The following is a 9,250-nucleotide window of genomic DNA, read 5'->3' on the forward strand; positions in this document are numbered from 1 at the left end:
TGCCTGCAGCTTGTACTAGCAAAACAACTTGCAGGATTTAACTTCTGATTAATATTCTTTTGCTGAATGGATCCCAGGATCTCTCATGCTCCTTTGCTGTATGTACAGCAACAATGTACGTTGTTCAAGTGCCGAGGCCTTGCACATTGCATTTAAGTCCATATGAAACCCTTCCATTTGCATGAACGGAAGCTATAGTTCAGCATATAGGAAAGCAGTTACGGTGCAACTTCTGTGTGCCTCTCGTGGCCAAAATGGTCAAGAATAACTGTCTACCTTGAAGAAGTTCTGTGTGTTTCACCTCAAGCTGTTGTATGACCTTCAAATGCAGTGTTCGAGGGAGTGTCCCAGATCAGCTCTGTGTTTGTGTTTACTTAGCTCTGGGAGCAATAAACAGCTAATTTGCATGTAGGCAAATGTGGTGAATGTATGAGCTGAGGAAGAGAAAAGTCAGCTTCATAGAGAGAGATGTGCTTTGAACTGACCATTACACGTTTGGAGCAAGATCTTGGGCTTGTGATAGCTTTGTGAGCAAACAGCTTGGTTCTCAAGTAGTGTATAGAGGAGGGGAAATTAAGAGTAATAAATTAAGACAAATAATATTTTAAGAATTATTGGGAAAGGAATAGAGAACAGAACAAGTGACACTGCTCTCCCACCAGGTAAGCATGGTTCACCTTTCTGTTAGAGCTAAACAGGAGAAAAGCATGTATGAATTTGTTAGCTTTAAGTGGCTCAATTGGTCTGTTAACTGGAGCCTTTGACCTCAAGGTTCCACAACTCCCACTGTCCTTCCAAGGGAGCTTGTAATATAGCTGTGACATTCGCATCCCCAGAAACATACTTAGACTGGAAAAAGCATTTCAGGTAGTTCAGTTTGCAAGTCTTGTTATTTGTTCCTTAAAGGACAAAACTGAGTAAACATTGAGAAAACCCTGGTGTGCTCCAGAGGCCAGGACAAGTCTGCAGAGCCATTTCATAGTCAGAATAGACCTTGGTTTGCATTAATTTCCATTGTTAAATCATCTTATTTACTGCAAATGTATGTTCAGAGTTCCTAGGCTGAGCTCTTATGAAACACCTTTCAACACTGTCACAGGGAGTTGTTAACTTTCCTTGGAGCCAAGTTACAGAATCGCTGTGCTCTGCATGATGCAGAAAGGGAGTAACAGAACTGAAATACACCTTGTTTGTGCACAGGATTTCTTAGCATGTGGTCTTGCTGGCTGGCCTCGAAATTATTATCCAAAACTGGTGACTCCTGCAGCATTGCACCATCTCGATTTTAAGGCTGTCCCCAGGTCCTGCTCAAGTGCAGCCTGGCATGTAAGACTTATTTACAGAAGATGCTTCACATTGCAGTGTGCACTGGAAACTTTTTGGCAAACCTTCCTTGAGGGGACATTGGGTGGTAGTGCCACTCTGTTTTAGGTGTATGTGTCAGGGCTCCTCTTAATTGGGCAGACAGCTAAAAAGCTTACAATCGTTTTTACTGGGTTTTGTTTCCATACTCACATAACAGAGCAGTCACACATGTCTGCCTGTGGTGCTCTGCTGGGATTCACAGATAAAAACTGTAGCAGATAAAAACTGGCTCCTCTATGACCTTTCGGGTGGCTTGACTTTGGATTTGTCCCTGTAGTACTTGCTTACGGCACGCGTTCCTCTGTTCTGTGGCTCAAGCTATATGAATTAAGATGATGTCTCTTCTGCCTGTTACTGGCGTTTACAGGATGTAGGGGTGGAGGGATGATACTGTGCAAAGCCTCCAACAGGTTGGTGAAAGCTACAGATCCAGAAATTCTTAAGAATCTTACCCAATATTGCGGGTGTATTTTAGAAGCAGCTTACAATGGAGAAGAAGAGCAATGTGTTTTCCACCAGCACGTGGAATGCTGTTGGAGAACTCCCTTCCCTAAGCTGCCTAGCATTTGCTTTGTTTCTTAACGCTGTCCTGTCTTGAACTGTTCTGTGCTGAGGAGTCTCTACAGCACATAACAGACAGTTTCTGAAATTCTGAGTGGCAAAACAAACTACTGTGGTAATGCAGGCAACCATTTCACTGGAAAACTGTCTTCAACAAGGGCTCTGAGTGTGCTGTATGATTCTTTTAAGGCCTTTGCTCATGTACATAGCCCAGATGAACGTAGAGAGATCTGAACAAATAGCTGCTTGCAAAATTTAGTATTTATCTGTTTTTAAAAAAACCAAACAAAACCAAAGCAACCCCAAACCCCTTTCCTTTCCCCGTAGGAGGAGGATATCAGCTCAAGAGCTCGGGAGCCCTGCTTTTTTGAAGTTCTGGGACAGAAGTAGGAACTGAGTGGTCATAGTTCCAGACTGTACTCTTTGGTACCAGGGTGATGCTTTGTTTTCAGTATCACTGTGGCCAAGATACCCACGTCAATTAACAGATGTGAAGTGGGTATTTTATCACCTCATGTTGAAAGACTTTGCTATAGCCTTACACTTTCTTTTGATAGATGAAGGCAATTAGGGTTTAGCCACTGAAGTCACACAGATATTTCAGAACAAGCTAGATGATTCTGTGTATGCTAAATTAACCTTTCAAACATGGAGCAAGATCAGTTGTCAATCCCCTTTGAGCAAAACAAGCAAAACCTGTTCACTTAATCTCTGAAGTTTGTGAATTAAAGCCAAACAAAACTTCATCACTAATAGACCAAACAAGTGCATACGAAGGAAGCTAATTTAACAGAACTGACACACGCATACGAATTTCCTATTAGGCTCTAATGTGAAGTGTTCTTAAGTTCTGCTTTAAATGATTGGCACTCAGTGTGTTTCGAGTATATTTTGAAAGCATATGCAGGAATTGAGCGTGTCTGCAATCTGCCAGAGACAGACTGTTTATAAAGTGCTAAGAGAAGTGTTTGGAACAAGAAGTAGTTGAAATAGATAAGGTGCTTTTTAACCGGAAAGACTAGATGAGCAATTTCTACAAAGTCCTGGAAGGAGACAAATCATTGAAGATGATGTGTGTGTATAGAGGAATGTATTTGATTTTTCTTTCATCTTGAAGGGATCATCTATTTAATTAGGCCTAACTGTGCCAAATGGAACAATAATTGCTACTGAGTGTTCCAGGATTATGGCCACGGAAATATTTAGGGGGAGGGAGGAAGAAGTGTTTGTCAAAGGTATTTCTTTAAGGTTGGTCATCTCCGCCATACCTGATCAGGAAAGCCAAAGCTGAAGAAACTGTACAGCTGGGTTTTTAAATATACCTCTACAGGCCAAATCTGAAAACAATGGAAAGAGATACATTTGAAAAAATGAATGTCATAAATGGAAATCTATAATTTAGTGCTTTATGGGAAAAGGACGGTAGTAATTTTTGACTGTTAGTAGCATTCTCATTGAATATAGTAAAGAAATGGGTATTAAGCCATCCATATATAGTTAAGGAAAGACAGGAGGGGAACAACCAAACTGTGTAGAGATTTGTTGGTGATTTTTGAGACCTAAAGCAACTTACCAAACTTGTGGATTCATGAGATTTATTCTGTGCAAAACAGCAGTGCTTCTTAGCACTTTATTTGCTGTATTTTACAAAACCAAAATTGTCAATAGATTGTGGTTGCCTTTTCTTGTGGTAGCTGTTAAGCACACAAGACTCTGACTGCTTTCTGACTGTAGTCTGCGCTATCTGCCCTGAAACAGTACTCCTGGTTCTCAAACTTTAAATCACAGTATATCTGGGCAGCATCAGCATTCAGCAGAAAGCAGACAGAAGAGGACAGAGTGTTCTTCAATGCAGTCTGTTGCATCTAGCTCTGGGGGTGTTCCTGTAGCAGGCAATACATAGCAGATAATTCTTGCATAATTTATTGCCTTAGAAAAGGTGATGAAAAGAACATTTATCAGAACCTACTTGAAATTAGACAAGCTGGACTAATAACATTAATCTCAACAAGACTCAGGAACAAGCATATGAACAAAGTGTTGTTTGTGAGGGTTTCTGCCTACTTTGTGAACCTGGTAACTGAACACAGAAAGCGTGATCAAAAACACTCCAAGGGGAGAAGGAAAGTAACTCCCAGTAAGGAAATAGTGTGTTTGGGGTGTTATAACTTGTATGGTCATCTTGTATTGTGAGATTATATTGCAAATACCAGTTGAGTTCCTACCTTACAGGCAGTGTAGGTGCAAAACCAATTATGGATTGATACTCGTAAGTGTATTACCAATAAAACTGAGGGCATGTTAGTGAATGTAATGAACCAATAGAAACTAAACATTGAGTTAAATCTGGTTAGGGTTCATAGGCATAAAGGACTGGCAAAATCTCTGTAACAGCTCTAAATCAACTAGAAGCAGCACAGACCAGGTCGTTAAAACCGTAACACCATATTGCAGAGGATACACCTGAAAGATAGTATTATTTTTGTATCAGCTATGCTGTTGAAGTGCACAGTTAACCTTCTGAAGTCCTGCTGCTTTTCCTGCACAGGCTGATCACAAAGGCACGTATGTTGATAACTGCGTGTTTTCCTGTGATGCCTTAGGCTCATAGAGAACATTAAGCTACTAAGATTGGTTTCTTTCAGAAGAGGAACAGATGTCTATGTTATGTTTAGGGATATACCTTTTTGCCTCTGTTACAGTAAAGTCTCTCTGGTGAAAGAGAAATCAATAGCGGTACTGGTTCAGGTTATTATGAGGCATAGCTGCAGTGTGCTGAAAATCTAGTATCCTGAATTCCTCTACTTGTGAGTGATCTAGATTTGCAGGGGGGTCCTCTAATGATAGTGAATAAATCACTTTGGATGCAATGCTTTCATGCTGAGAACTGTTTCCAAACAGTTGTAGCTTGTTGCAGCTTGTTGCAGCTGTAGTACCAGTGTCTCTTTTGCTAGAGTCACGTCAAAGCTTTGATCTCCTTGTCTGGCACCTTTTTCAATCAAATGCCTGTGTTTGCTGTAATGATGTTTGCTGTCAGATGGAATCATGGCAACAACTTGTAAGGCTGCTCTGATGCGGCAGGTAGCCGCTGGAACTGACCAGTGCTGAGAGCAAATCATGGCTAGTCATCGCTGCTGGCTGTCACATCTGCGTGGCAGTGCGCACACTGCTCATTTGGGTTGTACGGTTTCTGTGCTGCTGACCTGACTGTCCCATCAGCAGCTAATGATACACTTTGTCCCTTCCTGTCTTTGACTAGCCAGTTAGCCTCCAGTTTTCTTATTGCTGCACATGCAACAATTAATGCATTGCTGACTGAAATAGCATTTTCCCCTTTCACATCAGCTAAATCTGATGTTGCATCACTGAAGTTGTTGAGGAATACTTCTATTAATTATGGCTTTCTCTAAGATTCTCAGAAGAAAGAGAATTCTATGCTTAGCTTTTCTCCCCAGTAAATCCTTGCAATTCTTGCAGCTTGAGCCAGGGGTAGCCCTGTTCTTTGACTTGCAAAGGGATCAAACCAGAATCTGAAGTGCAAACTTGAATGCAAACCTTAAAGATCTTAAATGCAAACTGCAGCAAAACTGAAGTACTTCAGTTTCAGAGTTCTTTGCATATTTTTTTTTCTTTTAGCTTGCTGAGGTGCACTCAAGACAAGTAGATATTTTTATAGTTCGAGAATCTTACTGGCTGCCAATGTAAAAATACAGTATTTGTGGAACTCTCTTACAGCACAGTAAATCAAAAGGCTGTCCAACAGGCGTGTATGGAGGGATCAATATAGCATTTCTATAATGGCATCATTATGTACTGTGTCTATAAAGATATAACAAACTGTCAACGTGAATTCTGAACCCGAGCAGAGAGACTGGTACGTGAATGACCCTTCAGTATGCGGATGGAGCTTGAAAAGGCTATTAGTTATTTTAGAAACCTGACATATCTGTTATATTATAGTCAGTGTACAGATTAAACCGAGGATATTTACCACCTTCTTTGATCTCTCTGACTTCTTGGAAATGTTCTTTACTTTTGTATGGAGATGATATAAAACCTTGGGGGCAAAAAAAAGCAACACATTGAATGGGAAACTGAATTGTGAATATTAGTGTTTGAACTTCCCATAAAAGCACCAAACATTAAAATAGTTGTTTTAGCATGACTTCATCCAAACTCAAATTTGATTCTTTGATACTTCTAAGCTCTTCGCAGTTCTCTGTCCTTGAAACAAGGTTTGGAATAAGCATTACAACTGCTATGCTTGCAGCAGACATTGTTCAGTATATAAGAGCTCAGCTGGCATTTTCCATGGATTTTGAATTTTAGATTGTGCCTCAGATTATTTACATTTATTATCTAGGCTGATTATATACACAGGCAGGGAACAGGCTGCCAGGGCTGGACCCTGATGTGACTGTCCCGCTGCTCCTGAACACAGCACTGACAAAGGGGACAGCTGGAGAAGATTCTCCTTTCAGAGTCATAAGAAATGTCAGAGCACTGTAGTGAAATTCTCAGTTAACATCTAGATCAAGCTTTTGAAATCTGATTACAGCACAGCAGAAACCTGGCAATGTTTGTACTTCAGCCTTTGGAACTAACAGACTAGATTTTTCTAAAGCAGTTAATGAACCAAAAATTGCCTTTTTAAAATGCAGCTTACCTTCCAGTTGCTGCTGCCCTCACCTAGGGCAGTGAGGACACAAACAGCTGGAGCTGCAGTGACAAAGAGTTAAGAGCTCTAGTGGGTTTTTCCTCAGGATGAGCAAGGCCTAAGGTTTAGAGATTTTTATCTTAAATCTGACTGCATTGTCCTGTCCTTAGCACTCATGATAACAGAACACATTAGTATTGAAAGTAAAGTATTTTTTGATTAAAGAGACATGATTTTAAAATCCAGGAAAACCTTTTTTTTTTTTTTTTTTCCCCCCAGGAGTGTAGATCTACAACTGACTAGTGACAAGGGAGTCTTGGAGTCCCTGGCAGTCCCATGACACTCTGCAATAGAGTATTAATTCACAGAAGCCTTATTCTGCGTGCTAACAGAACCCACAGACTTTTTATCAGTCTTAAACATGCTAATCAACAGTAAGGGGAAACTAAAAATTTGAGTGATATAAATCTGTAAGAAGAAAGGAAGAGATTTCTTGCTGAATAAACTCTGATCCTAAGATATCTTTTTGCAAGTCTTTGCAAAACAGTGTCAGAGCTTTGTGGGGAAAAAAAGAGAAAATCAGGATGATACATTTATCTAATACCTTTTTCTGTACACTCTGCATAGTTTCTCCCTCCATGGTTTTTTCCTTTTGCCAGGCACAAACATTTGTTATCAAGAAAAGAGCAAACCGAAATATAGGAAAACCAGCAAAAGTCTTTAGAGGATTTGGGCATTGGGCTGGTGTCAATTTAGCGGTTGTAATCCTTTTTGTGAGCTGGTGTAATTTCATTCTCTCTTCCTTCCCCTTGCTCAGAGAAGTATTCTGTACCGGGAGGGAATATGGAAAGGATTGGATCTGTTATTTGTTGGCTGGGTAGCTTGATTGTGCAAAACTAAGCCACTAAGAGCCCAGGAGTGATCTCTCCTTCAGTTTAAACATTATTCACATCCCTTTGACCCACCTTGGCATAGCAGCAGGTGATGAGCACCAGAGGCAGGAGGTATCCCACCAGCAGGATGGTGATTTTTGTACATCTGCTTGGCTGTTGAACCATTTGCCCAGTGCTCCCAGCAGAAGGAGCTGTTGGGTGCTTGCTGATGACCACTCATGAGGGCCTGGTGCTGGGCCACAGGAATGGCAATGAGTAGAGACAGCAGCCAAATGACACCCACTCCAAGAACAGCGTTGCGCTTGCTGCGGATGCAGGGTGAACGTGTGGCATGGACCACAGCAATGTATCTGTCCACAGACATAGCCACCAGGGTAAAGATGCTGACCAGCATTGTTGCCGTGGCCAAGCAGTGAACCCACTTGCAAAAGAAGGCACCAAAGATCCACTCTGGCAGGGAGTAGGTGGTGGCCTGGAAGGGAACACAGAAGAGCAGAAAGGAAAAGTCTGCAATGCTCAAGTTCAGGATGAAGATGTTGGTAGCGCTGTGTGATGGGCGTCCCCTCTGTCGGAGACACCCCAAAACAACCAACACCAATGTGTTTCCCGCCATTCCCAGGAGGAAAATCAACCCAAAAAGCACTGGTACGATTACCACCTCTGGCCCACCCCTGGATGCTTCTGACCAGCATGTTGGGGCCCCTGTTTGGTTAGTCTCAAGGCTGCGCTTGCTGGTGTTGTCTCCGAAGGAAAGCACGAAGTGTCCTCCTGCTCCTCCATGGAGCCAGGCAGCAGCAGTCGCTGTAGCCCTGGCTACTGCCAGGCAGGTCTGGTGGTAGTGGCCAGAGGCTGAACGCTTGGCTTTCCCAATGCTCTGTGTCTTTCCTTTGGGGAGCAATTTTCTTTAGATGGTTCTTCCAAGCTCTGTCTGTCTCTGATGCAGATTATTCCAGGAACTGGTATGAAAGGGGGTTGAGGAAATTCCCTCATCCAAGAGCCAACTGCAGGTTTGGCAGCTAGTGCTGAAGAAGCTCATTTGGCAGAGAAAAAGTCTGTGCTGGAAGGACTGAGGATGAGGCTGCCCTGGGAGCTTGGAGCAGAGGCAAAGCAGCTGCAGCTCAGCTTCCTCACACCCCTCCTCTTCTGCTTCCCTCCCACGCCAGTCCCTGGATCCGCCACTGCTGTATCTGCTTTCCCAGCTCTGCCCAGAGCTGTGGCAGAGAGAGCAAATGCTGTCTGTGACCTGAGCTCTTCAGAAAACAACCAGTGATCAGCTCTGTTCCCATACATTGCTACTCACCGGGAGGGGAAGAGCAGAGCAAAAAAGCAAGTGCTCATCCAAAGGGATGGGTCAAGTAGCAGCTGCTGAGCGATTACCACATGCCGCTCCGTAAGGAGCAGCATTGGAACTGGCTGTGTGAGGAATAAAAAGGCTGAAATATTGTTTTATATCAACAGAGCAGGATGTTTTTTCATAGTCTTTCATTTGTTCACAGTAAAGCATAAAGCGATCTGAACAGTTGTGTTTTCAGTACTAAAACCTGGGAAAGCCTTAGGTTCAGCATCTACATCTTGCCAGTTCTTGGATATCTGCCCAAATTCCTTAGTGCCTGAATACTCGCGGTGGGGGTTGATCCACCTGGAAGTTCCAGGTTCAGCCCAGTAGTGCCAACAGCATCTGCAATGGAAAAGAGAAGGCTCAGTCTTGGAAGCTGTGAGCAGCTGTAGTAGTCCCTGCCAGGGAACAGAGATATGGATCAAAAAAAAAATTAAG

The 9,250-nt window shown here is 42.5% G+C and overlaps 1 protein-coding gene across 1 annotated transcript; it reads right to left on the minus strand.

Moving 5' to 3' along the window:
- Positions 1-5,917: 5,917 nt before the first annotated feature.
- Positions 5,918-8,263, minus strand: LOC104497400 (galanin receptor type 1-like; the record flags this gene model as incomplete). The annotated part of the gene is given in 3 exon segments (XM_010140645.1): positions 5,918-5,983; positions 7,549-7,614; positions 7,616-8,263. Coding segments are annotated over 3 exon segments (606 nt in total), but the record flags the coding sequence as incomplete, so codon positions are not given.
- Between the last annotated feature and the right edge of the window lie 987 nt (positions 8,264-9,250).

This window comes from Buceros rhinoceros, unplaced genomic scaffold (assembly GCF_000710305.1).
Source record: "Buceros rhinoceros silvestris isolate BGI_N320 unplaced genomic scaffold, ASM71030v1 scaffold13057, whole genome shotgun sequence".
NCBI lineage: Eukaryota > Metazoa > Chordata > Aves > Bucerotiformes > Bucerotidae > Buceros > Buceros rhinoceros.